We start from the raw sequence: 12,426 nt of genomic DNA, 5'->3' as shown, positions 1-12,426 counted from the left end.
TAGTAGCGCTAATCTCTCTAAACATTAAAGTCTGTAAACCTATGTAAAATACGTTAAATAAATGTAGGCTACTTGTGTAGTCCTTGTACAAAATGGTTCCTGTCATATTATAGATATTTTGTTTGATCAATAGTATTTGCAGTTTATTTATTTACAGGAAATATCCACAGGTGACATTATACTTTAAATACTGTTCCTAAAACCAATTTGGAGGTATTTTACTCGAATATTTTTCATATAATCTGACTTAATACTTCAGGTTTCACCTTCCAAACACATGCTGTTTTTTTTAATAACTGTAATATCAAACAACTCCACTTTATATAAAGTATTTCAAACTTTCTCTAAAACAGCCATTTGGCTTCCACATGTAGGCCTTCATGCAACAATAATACAAGTTCTGTTCCAAAACAACATTTCTTTGTGTGTGTTTAAGTATTTGTAGTGTTGCTGTGCTTACTTAAGTAAAGGATTTGAAAGAAAAGTGAAATAACAACAACAGCTTAACTGGTTTGCCCTTAGAGGCTGAATAAATACCAATACAAGTAGAAATACAACAGAGTAGGAATACTATGTTACAAGTCCTGCCTTCAAAATCTTTCTGAAGTAAAAGATCAGAATGTTAGAAAGTACCAGCATGCTAATACACTTAAAGTACTTCTCATGTAGCATTTCGCTACAGTGTATATCTTATCACTGGATTTAAATGACTGAAACATTAATGTGACCACGGTTTTACAGCCAGAAGTTTTTGAATGTGTGAGACAGGCCTCTCCAGAGGAGCTCCAAGCTTTTTTTAGTGGAGCGTCAGTGAATGGAGGTGAGGAATTATGACATTAGCTATTAAAAGAATAATATAAATGGATGTGATGTGTTTTAAAACGCAGACACACTAGTTCTGGGGGAATTTTACTGTGACTATTTATTCATTTAACGTAGTCTTGATGTGTAAAACAGCAATATGTGGTTTTACTGGCTCGCCTGCGTAGTGTGTATGGGATTAAACAACACAGCTATGATCCTATAGGCATCTCCTATAAGTTTATTGTCTCATACTTTGAGAACCCTGCTTTATACAGTGCAGGGCAGGTTTAAATTTCCCCATGAGCGTTAATGCAGTGTTATCTGAACCAAAACTGATGGATTTTGATTCAAATGTTACATTTGTTATGACTAATCTACATAAGCAGAGTAATTAAAGTAATCAAGTAAATATAGTCATGTAAAAACTGAAAAAAATCTATGATTAATAGCAGAAAAATGTACATTTTCTGCACTAAAGTAGAAGAGCTGAATTAATGTCCTAAGAGACTTTGCAGTTACTAACGTGAAAGAAGCATTTTGAATGTTGCACTTTCGTCTATAACAATCGTTCATTTATATGTGATAGTATATGTTTTGGAAGAAAATAATTAATGTGTATAGTAAATAGTATGTATACAATAAAAAAAAGTAAAATCTTAAGAATGAAACATACACTTTGACACAGAAATTTAGAAAAGTACAAGAGAATTAAAACTGTATATTAAGTAATTCAGTAAGTTCACATTAAACAAATAACACGAATGATACAAAAACATATATAACACAACTACAATGTACTCCAGTGTAGTACAGCAAGTCCGTGTACACACGCACAGCAATTTGGGACAATTCTGAAGATTTTGCACTTCATCTGAATATCTCCGTTTGATGTTACATCACATTTTAACTTTCTTACATATTCCACAAGAAGGCTTTTTCACTCTACAACATTAATTCATCATACAGAGTTACTTCTAAACTGCACTGTACCAGTGAGTATAAGTAGCAGTATCATTCAGTTAAAATTACTCCATCATTCAAGAAACAACCCTGACGTGTTATCTGTGAAAGAAGAAATGCCCCTTATAGGGTGTGTAAATGAAATAATATTACTGATGCATTAAGATACAGACAGATGTTTACTGTTGCAGCTGGTGGTGGAGCTGGTTTGAACCATATTATATATTGTTAGGCAGTTTAGTGTGAAGTATGTCACCATATGTATATGCAGAGTACAGCAAATTGCTCATACTGCTCAACTATGACATGCTATAGGTCGAAAAACTCACATACAGCTACTTAAAAATAATACTACAGCAGAAGTAAACCTCTCTTACTGGAACTAATTTAAAAGAAACTGAAATGAAAATATAAAGTACTTTAAAACATTGAGCTTGGAGTAATTGGGTTGTGTTTAATTCAATCCTACTTTACACTTCCAAATATTTCAAAAAGACATACAAAATACGCTAAATTAAGTCATTTAAATCAACTTCCAACCACCAGAAACAACAGTAAATCACTTCTTACAAATTTAGGTATTACTGAGTCTTTCTGGTGCATAAACTACTTTTTCCTGATAAATTTCTATATTTACCCAAGTAATATTGATTATAATATTTCTGCATTTACCTGTGTAAATTAAAACAGTATATTTCACTATTGCAGTAGAAACAGTAAAAGACCAAGTGCTGTTTAATGTTTCTAAAGACCTGCAGTTTCCAGCCTGAGGGACACCTGCCCTTTAAGGATTTGGGAGATACCAGCTTAATTCCCGAATTTTTCCTTTGTGGAGAGAACAAAACTTAAAAATCATACAAGCAACAACCTAAACTCACAAGATCCACACAGGGCATGATTCTTCTGCAAAAGGCCTGTGACACCAAAGGAGATAAAAATGTCATTTAGATCTTTTACATCACCATAAAGACGTAATCTACCCAACCACAAAATACAAAGTCCAAAGAGCATAGCGCAAGAATATGTTGATAATACCTTCAGCAATAAGAAAAGAAATAGCCCTTGTGTATTTTACAGTGTATGAAATTCCAAAATGAGCTCACAGTCTAAATGTGATGTTTGCTTGGAGCACAGTTAACACACCTGCCTGGCATACTGTGTGCCCCACCTTAGCAAATAGAAAGAGATGTTCAGGATAAATAATTGCTCTGTGCAATTGCCTGTTTACTCATAAATATTTACCTGCCAATCTTACTAAATAGATCAGCCCTCAACTATACACCACCACAATATGAAGGACTGTCCACCTGAAAGTTTCATTCAGTTCGTAAGTACTTCACTTGTAGACAGAAACAAATCATCTTCATTTCCTACAATGACATATGTCAAAGTTTCACATCTAAAAACAGGACCTGTGTAGCAGTAGCTGCACTCTGGTAGTGAAAGTCATCCTTTTGTAAAGGAAACAGAAAACCTGTCTCCGTTGTGTTTATGTTTAGCTTGCTGTGACTTCCTCTCAAGCAAAAAAGTGGTGTGGTTTGTCAGAGATGAACTCTTCTCATTAGGCATCACTTTACTCTGAGACTACCACTGTGTTATTTGTAGGTGACAGTAGCAGTAATGACTCTGTCTTTATGTTCATTAAAGAGCACTTGATTAAAATTGGCAGACCTGCCTCAGCTGATGCAAGGCTAACACTACAACTCTGTTGCATTCAGGTCCTTGAAATTCACCGGAAATAATCAGTATGCATGTATCAAAATCCCTCATAGGTCACTAAATAGCACGAGACAACTCATGGAGGACTGTTTGTACAAGATATAAAAAAATATGCTATTATTATCTCTATGAGGCAAATACAATGCAAATGCTAGTTTCCTGGAGTGGAAGTAGTGGAACATGCAAATCCACCCTAAAACACAGACTTTCCGACTATACCTGTGTGACAATAAAGCCACTATCAGAGCACCTCTGTCACCAAAAGAGAGAATAATCTTGTTTCCCCACCTTAAAAAGCAAGGTCAAAACGAGTGACTGATCCACATCACCCTCTAGTGGTCAGGCCGAGAACTGCATGTATACTGGGGATACTGTCAGCTGGCTATGAATGATACACAAGTAGGTTTTGCTGCATAAATCATTGTCCTTATAAGGAAGCACTGTCTTAAATTTATATTTAGCTTGCTGTGGCATCCTCTTATTCATTTTAATTCTCCCTTCATTTACATTGTTTTTGCTCATAACTTCACTTGATATTTGACGTTCACTTTACTGAGTTTTCACATTCATCTGCTAAAGGAGGGATGTTTCAACGCAACATTATAATGAAGACAAATATACTATGCATTGTATGCTAAATATGTAATACATATAAGCTGAGATGCTGTGTAGAAAATTGATAACAAAAGGTAATCATTTTTAAATAAATTAGACTATATATCTGTTTGAAAATAATTGGAAGACAATGATTTAACATGTTGAAGCTGTGGAATTTAGTTAATTTTATTTTAAACAAGAACATGTGCTGCTTTAGATTTAACTGCCCTCAAAATATTTTTAAAAAACAGCAGAAAAGTTTTATAAGGCTTAAAAACAGAAAAAGAAAACCCAAAAAAACTCCATCCATCCATTCTATACCCCTTAATCCGTCGGTCCGGTCGGGGGGTGGGGGGGGGCTATCCCAGTGGTCATCGGATGAGAGGCGGGGTACACCCTGGACAGGAACCAGTCCATCACAGGGCAGTTTACCATTTAAAGAAAACATATTCAAGCAAGATCCAGAACTGTCGCCTCATCTTGGCCTGAGCTGCGTAAGATGGACCCATGTGGAGCAGAAAACTGTCCTGAGGTCTGATGAATCCAAATCAGATCCGTGAAAACGAGGAGAGAGACCATCAATCAGTATCTGAGATGATACTGACGTGCACTGTTGCAGTTTTTAACTTGAGCCAATACTTTACCAAACAATATATACACGTTTTGAGACATGTGCTCCCATCCAGAACACACTTCCCTGGGAAGGTGGTGTTGATTTCAGTAAGACAGTCCAAACCAAATTCTCCACACTCTGTATCAGCTGAGCTCTGACATCAGGGCTCGTATGAGGAAACACTTTGGAAGATGCAGCATTTTGTCAAACATCATCCTTTCCTAACTCTGTCGACACAGAGTAAAAAAGTCAAAATTAAGCACGTATTTTCCAAATATAACCAATAAAACTTTTAATCTTTCAAATCTATGATGTTGTCTTTGCAGTCACTCAAATACAGACTTGAGTTCTGTTATTTATTTCATTTTTCTATTCGTCACAGCTTCACAACTTTTTTTGAGACAGGGTTGTGGTTTGTAAAGCCAAACGAGGTTCGATATGAAACTTGCAACTGTGGGACTGATGTTAAAAGCATCTAGTGCAAACTGACTTGGTGAGGTGTACAGTTGATGAAATCATCCGTCCAGCAGCTACACTCCTGAACGGAAACACATGAGTGGTCAGATAGTTTGATTTATGAAAATGACAGTTGTGTGCATGCTCAGTTTTTAAAGATCTATTCAGATCGCTTACTTTATCATAACTAAAGTTTGATTTCACACTTTGACATTGACTTCTTCCCCCATATTTTTTAGACCAACACACTTATATAGCGAAACAGCAACCACACCTCCAGTGATCGGAGTTTAGTTCTCACACAGTGCCAGTGTAGAGACAGTGTACAGAGCGGCCGAGTGATCCATCCATTCAATACCTTCAAACACAGGTTTTCTAGCTGGGTAAAGATAATAACCTCCAGTGAACTCTTACAACATATCTAATAATAACTTGCACTGGAAAGAGTTCTTTCCTGAATATAAATCTTCGGCACTTATTTACTGGCCCAGGCTATAACTGAAGCATGTACTGTATAAACGAGGCACACATCCAAATGATATCGAGCCTAAATTTAGCCTCCTTGAAATGTTTTTCCTTAAGCTGGAGAGAACTTTACAGCACTCCGTAGGGAACAAAGCTCTTGATAAAATACAAACTATACAGTAAGCAATCTTGGATAATAAGTCTAATCCAAAGTCCTTCAAGTGTGGCATGGTTACCTTTGATGCAAGCCTCACGACAATTCACACATCTGCTATCAGTATCATAAATGTGACAATAACTCATGTTCCAGTACCTCTTGCCGGTGATTACATTACCAGGGAACTCGGCGAGCAAAGTTCAGCAATGGTCAATGATAAAACTAATTTAAACCGAAGCAAAGTTCACCCAATTCGACTTGTGTTCAAAGAGGAGGGACAGCAGGCCTGTGTTGTGTGCCTCTGTAGATGAGTAAGAGTTTCCGAAATGTGGTTTCACATGCAGGACAGCGGCTCAAACAAACAAACAATAAAACAGAACATGACAGTTAGCGCTGACTTCCAGCGACCTATTTGCTGCCTCATTTCAGTATTTTGAAAAAAGACGCACAACACAGCAGGCAACCTGTTGTTCAGGCTCATGGAGGTGATATGACTGAGATATATAGTGGCCAGTTAAGGACTTCTAGGAAAGCTGCAACAGATACTATCACAGGACAGCGCAGAATCTGATCCAAAAGACCAAACAATAAAGTAACTTCCTCTCCAAGAAAGAATAGGAACTAGCCTTGCAGTTCCCATGTTTGTATTCCTGCAGTCAATTATAAAGTCTAACGGAACTCTATTAAAATATGCTAAATCATTCCATTTCTCCTCTGCTCAAACGTGCTTGACATTAGGTTTGTTACTCCACGTTAATACAGTAATATTCTTGAAAAATTCCAATGTGCTCCCAGGAGCCCGTGTAATAACTCACTGATCAAAGACTTGATTTTTAAGTCAGGTTCAGAGCCTCCTGAAAATAAAATGCAAAATTACAAGTTGCCTTTGATGGCATCTCAACTCCACTGACCTTTGCAGCTGGGTCCAAATTTGATTACAACAACCCATCATGCATTGCAATTAATACTTGAGTAATGTTCTCTCAAGTTGGGGACTTTCCATAAAACTGACTTCTGATATAAATCAGTGTCGTAACAGACGATCATTTCAATAAGTCAATAAACTGATTGATAATTTGGTTAATAAAATAGGAGGTGATGCATGTCAAGAGCCAAAGATTGTTCTTCTATTGTGTTCCAAAATCCAAAGTATCCCATTTAATATTACAAATGACCAAGAACTACATCAAAAATTCTTATTTGAAAAGTTGTCGCATTTTCACTTAAATTCAAACTTTTCTTTTGATCAGAAAATCTTCTGATAATTTCCATAACATTTTCCCTCTGAATCAAACTGTTGAATCCGCTGAGGCTGTGCAGTCACACCATGTCTTAAAGAATAAAGAAAAAAAACTTAATTTTGACTGAGTCCCTTATAAAGCTAAACATCCCTTAATCAGGACACTCTACTCTGATGCATTAAAGGTTAAATGTTACAAGTTTACTGCATCTAATTTGAATAGGCTATCTGTCCAGTATGAGAAAATGATTAAATATATAAAAAATTTCACTATAAATTTTACTCTTGTTTTACTATATAATAATAAACTCAGAGGAATGTCCGAAGCATCAAGAAGTAATCTTTGTTGTTTTTACAGCAAAAGCTCATCGAAATTAACCCTGTCACATCTTACTACTTACGCATGGATTTTCATTCAAACCAAACCTGAATTTTGAATTTTGATTCATATTTTGTAACCATGTCACAAAATGTCAACCTCAGCGCAGCGAGAAAGCAAAACTTTATCTGACGTTCAAAGATTTACTTTAGTTGGCAATAAGTATTATGAAACTAGTTCAAACTGACAATTGCAGCTCATTTTGGGTAAAAATGTTGTTCCTTATGGCTGTCATTACAGATACAAACAGATAAAGTGACCCAGATTAACTAGCATACGTTGCCTTGAAATGTAACACTATTTGAAAGGTGTCCATTTTCAGAGGAACACAAACCACTTCGGTTCTCTGGCATGCAACAGGAGTCCTGCAGGGCATAAAGTCCTGAAGGCCTCTTAAGAAAACCCAGAAGTGGCCTGTGGCTCGTGTTGAGGCGTACCGAAATAAGTGTGACTCTATAGAGGCAAAGAGAGCCACACAAACCATGATGACACGCTGTGACAGTAACACGGGTCAAACATGCTGTGTACAGTAGTGTTCAACAGTAGCTCATAGAAGAATGTATGACAGTTCCCTCTGTGACTTCATTAGGATGAGCCATTTCTTCCTGAGTAATTAGTGAGAGTTGTTTACTCAGGAAATTAAACTGGTGGCCATTTATCATACAGAGAAAAGAAGCACTGCACTTTTCATAGTAAAGCAGATGCATGCAGTGCAGCGTCAAGAGTGACAAAAGAAAGTGAGATCTCTTTTTACTGAAAATGGGCCGATATTTAAACATCCTTTTCCTCAGCGTCGAAGCCGCGGCGACACTAAATGTCCGTCTCTGGTCCAGAGTTTCTCCACTGAAAGATAAGCGTGTTCATTTCTTTCATTTACAGCACAGTTGCATAATTTACCAGTGAATATGTGGCGAAAGTACACAACTTACAAACTCAGTCTATATAAATTATTACGACACTGAATAAACTGTTTCTGTGTAAACAGTCAAAAGCAACTGGAGAGGTGAATTAAATGACTGGTGTGAGATTTAGCTCTGTAGTTTGGATTAAAGCCAGAGAGACCAGGACACATAATTTCCATCTGAACACACTGGAATGCAACTGATATCTGAAGAGTCTAATATAAACTATAACCCACTAAAATTGATATGAGCCCTGTAATCTATATGAACACAGTCAAACTGATAAGGGCAACAGCTGGAAAACTTGCTCATAAATGAGTCCAAAAATACTCTTATGTTATCCAATAGATATATGATAGATAGATAGATAATTAAGAGAATAATATCAGACCCCAGCTGAAGCTGTAAAAACTATCGCTACTAGTTTGCGGTCATTTAGGTACTAAAGTAAGCTTCTTTTTTCTTTTTTTTTTCCATAGGTGGAGGTTTACTCAGCTGGTGTGAAGTGAGCTAAATGATGGCAGAAATATTCAAAGCCCACAAGAACAAGAGGGAGCAAAAGCACATGGGCACCTAAGTTTTTCCTCTAAGGCTTTAAACTATACAACATTATGCTACAAATACTGCTACAAAGCTGTATATCAATTCATTGAGAAAATGAAACGACTGACAATGTGCAACTCTACCAAAAAGAGCACTATGCACTGCATGTTCAACTATAAAATTATGTAAGATTATGTAAGCATACACGAAGAAGCACAACGGAAAAAAGCTGGATAGCCTCTGAAAACACGTGTTACATACACACCTAACTGAGCTCTAACTCACTGAATTACTGTAGTTGTCAAAGTGAATCACAACAAAGTTTTCATTAGCTAGACTCTAAGACTCTATGTTGTTATGTCACAGGACAAAGTATTAAGTCAGTAAAATGTATTCATACAGCACTTATCACAAATAGAAAAGTGCTGCGTAAGAAGAAAACAGAACAAAATGAAATAAAGACACATAAGAAACTAAACAGTAGATATGAAAAACAATCAACCAGATACAAACACGACGAGATAAACATGATGGCTGTTTTTTTTTAAAGCTTCTTTTTAAAGGAGACGCATCCACAGTTTACTGGCAACAACCTCGACTACATCACCAGTTCAAAGTACCTTTCACTAATTCTACCAGTTAGCTGGTTAGCTAAAAGACCACTTTACTGCTGTCGTTCTTATCTGCGAATCCCTTTATTGTACGGTGCTACACTTTAAACTCTTATGGAGTACGACACTGTCAGGGAAAAAAAACTTGTCCAGGTTCATGGTCTCTATATTACTATAATACACCTTACATTGTGTCTATATTCTGTGTATTCCTACACAGATTTCACTCCATCACAGTCCACAACGTGTCACGTCGTAACATAAAGCCGAGCACACATTTACTGAACCATTACCATAAGTGTAAAACAGCCAAATGGTTATTTTTCTTATGTATCATAATATGATTTATCATTCTATTGTGGGTTTCAGGAGCCAGTTGGTGTCTTTGCACGTAACAGAAGCTGTTAAACTATACTCTGCTATACTGTGCCACACAAGAAGATTTACGTATGGAGAAAACTCACTGTAGCTCTGCAACAGTACTGTTTGTTTCTGTTGTCCCTGGACACATGTCAGAATTCACTAAAGGGCACTCTAAACTTTGGTTTCTCTTACTCAGTCGTGGCCCAGAAGCTGTAGGCTGTTTGGTCTGGACAGTTCACAATCAAACACTAAGAGGTCGTAGTTCACACTACTACTGTGTAATACGACTGTCAGAAGTCTTTCAACTTGTTGTCTGCATATAGAGTACAAAGTGTACTAAACGGAACTTATGTTACACTGCAGCACAACTGTATTACAGCCTCTTTTCTACCACATTATGCGATTACTTATTCTTAGAATAAAAAGATAACAGACTGTAAATGATCCACAGTTGGAATAAAAAAGCAACACCTCAATTGTGACCCGATGCTGCCACTAGTTTCTTTATCTGATTCCACTACAATGTGCCAGTTAATCAAAACATCTTTGGTTTCTATTTTTAATTTTTTGTCCCTGAACAGATGTCACACCCTTACATAATACTCTAATAGTAGTTGAAAGGTAGTCATGACTAAATAGCCCCCAGCTAAGAGGTCTGCATCTGTGTGTATACCGGTGTGTTCTGGTTAATTTTCACAGCCTTCGTTAGTTGGTTATTTAAAATGACTAAATGCACCAATAACTGGATAACAAACCCATCAGTGTACATCTTCTTCATTTGTTATTGGCAGCCGCAGGGGGTAGTGTTCACAGCCAAGCCATCAGATGTGGCAAACAGGCCTCACCAGAGCAGTGATATAATTTCTGGACAAGCGAGTGGGTTTTTGTTTCTATTAATAAAACACTTTCCTACTCCAACAATAACAGAGGGGAAACAACCTACCGAGCAGGAGCAGCCGATGCGTCTGTTTATACTGGCGTTTGAGCTCCCTCAGCTCCTTGTCGATGGTCCTACTGACTTTCTTTGCATCCTTCTCGGCCTCCTTGTCCTCCACCGGCAATTTGTCCCCGTTTTTCTGCTTTTGGGTGCTTGTCTTTGGCAGCAGCTGTAACCGTCGGCCGCGGTCCTTTCCTGAGCCCTTAGCGCTGCCGCCTCCGCCGCCACCGCCGCCCCCGTTTTGAATGAGCACACTGTCGGTACCGGTGTCTCCACGGCGGTGCACCTCAGCCGAGAGCCTGGCAGGGTCCCCGGGGCGCACCAGGCCGCCACCGCCGCCGCGTAGCGACGAAGTCTCCCCGCATCCCCCGGTGTCCTCCTGTCGAGCTCCCCCGGCGCGAGTCGGCACGGCGGAGTCAGGAGGCTGGTCCGAGTCCGAGGTGGCGTTGGAGATAGAGCCGCTCAGGTCCCCGAAGAGCCGGGGACGCAAACTGTAGCACAGCCCCATGTTGAAACCAATATTTGTCTGTGAATGTGATTTCTCATAAATTAAAATATCAAAAAAATCGCAGATGCGCCACCAGCCCTAACGAGCCATAGTTACATTGGAGCTCCAGTGGTGCGATTTAAATCCGAATTTGAGCCGAAATGTGAATGAATAATGCTCCGACATTTGCTATATGTCATTTTGCATTTTCCCCAGTCAGCCTTCGCTTCGTAGTTAGTGGATCACCTGATCCTTTAGTGGACACTGCGGGTCCACCTTACCGTAAGTAACCAAAAGCACAGCCTTGGAGAAAAACGCGTCTATCCGCCGCGCAGACAGTCAGCAATCTGACTGCTCCGTTGTTAGGTGCAATGCACGGCACGTCATATTACTACAGTATGGCCATTTCGAGAATGCTGGTCATGATTTTCATTCCTCACATTTCATGCCTGCATGTCTCAAGCAGCAGGCGTCTGTTGCTCGATGAACCTGCTTTTGCTTGTAACACAAATACAACAAAGGACCGCTTTATTTGGCAAAGCGGATACTTAACAAAACCAATTATTTCCTGCCGGTTTAAAATCCAATATTAATTGGATTCAAACTTCTAATATGTTTATCTGTCAAAATCACTGAGGTACAACGTGTCCTTAGTCGATAAAACCCAGTTTCCCACGCCTGATATTTATGAATAATGTTTCTATCAACGTGGTGTTTCCACGTTTGACTGATCAAATTAGTCCTTTTGAATATGCGTGGATCATTGATCCTTATATTTAACCTTTATTTTGAACCTTTATTTGAGTTCTTTTAATTCGGCTGTTTCTGTAATACAGCAAAAATTATAATCAAAACAAAGACTGATCAAAACTTTAAAAAAAGTGTTCGGATACTAACATTTCTGTTGTAATCGCCCCTAGTATACAAGTGGCATTTCCATAGGGATTTACAGCTGCATCTATAAATTTTGCTTTTCCTGCTGTTGGTTTACTTGAGCAAAAAAATCTAGAACATTTGTGGCATGTGTCACAGTGTGAGGATGTGAGGATCAGAGGGCTCACAGGGCCAAAGTCAGGAACAAATGCACAGAGAAAGGTTAGCCAATAGATGGTGCACTTGTGAAATCCATCCACAGAGAAATGACTGGGTAATGGGCTGAGAGTAAGCGTAAACACCAGGGAAACTAAACAGGA

The 12,426-nt window shown here is 38.2% G+C and overlaps 1 protein-coding gene across 1 annotated transcript in view; it reads right to left on the bottom strand.

Moving 5' to 3' along the window:
• gnal2 (guanine nucleotide binding protein (G protein), alpha activating activity polypeptide, olfactory type 2) overlaps nucleotides 1-11,541 on the bottom strand; it is a 46,915-nt gene extending 35,374 nt beyond the window's left edge. The window contains exon 1 of the mRNA XM_072363914.1: nucleotides 10,753-11,541. Within this exon, the coding sequence (XP_072220015.1) occupies nucleotides 10,753-11,254 (502 nt within the window). The 5' untranslated portion in view covers nucleotides 11,255-11,541. The remainder of the gene's footprint in view (nucleotides 1-10,752) is intronic.
• Nucleotides 11,542-12,426: the final 885 nt, after the last annotated feature.

The sequence above is a fragment of the Leuresthes tenuis genome, unplaced genomic scaffold (assembly GCF_036924035.1).
Source record: "Leuresthes tenuis unplaced genomic scaffold, fLeuTen1.0.hap1 SCAF_14, whole genome shotgun sequence".
NCBI lineage: Eukaryota > Metazoa > Chordata > Actinopteri > Atheriniformes > Atherinopsidae > Leuresthes > Leuresthes tenuis.
This window is presented reverse-complemented; position numbering and strand designations above follow the sequence as displayed.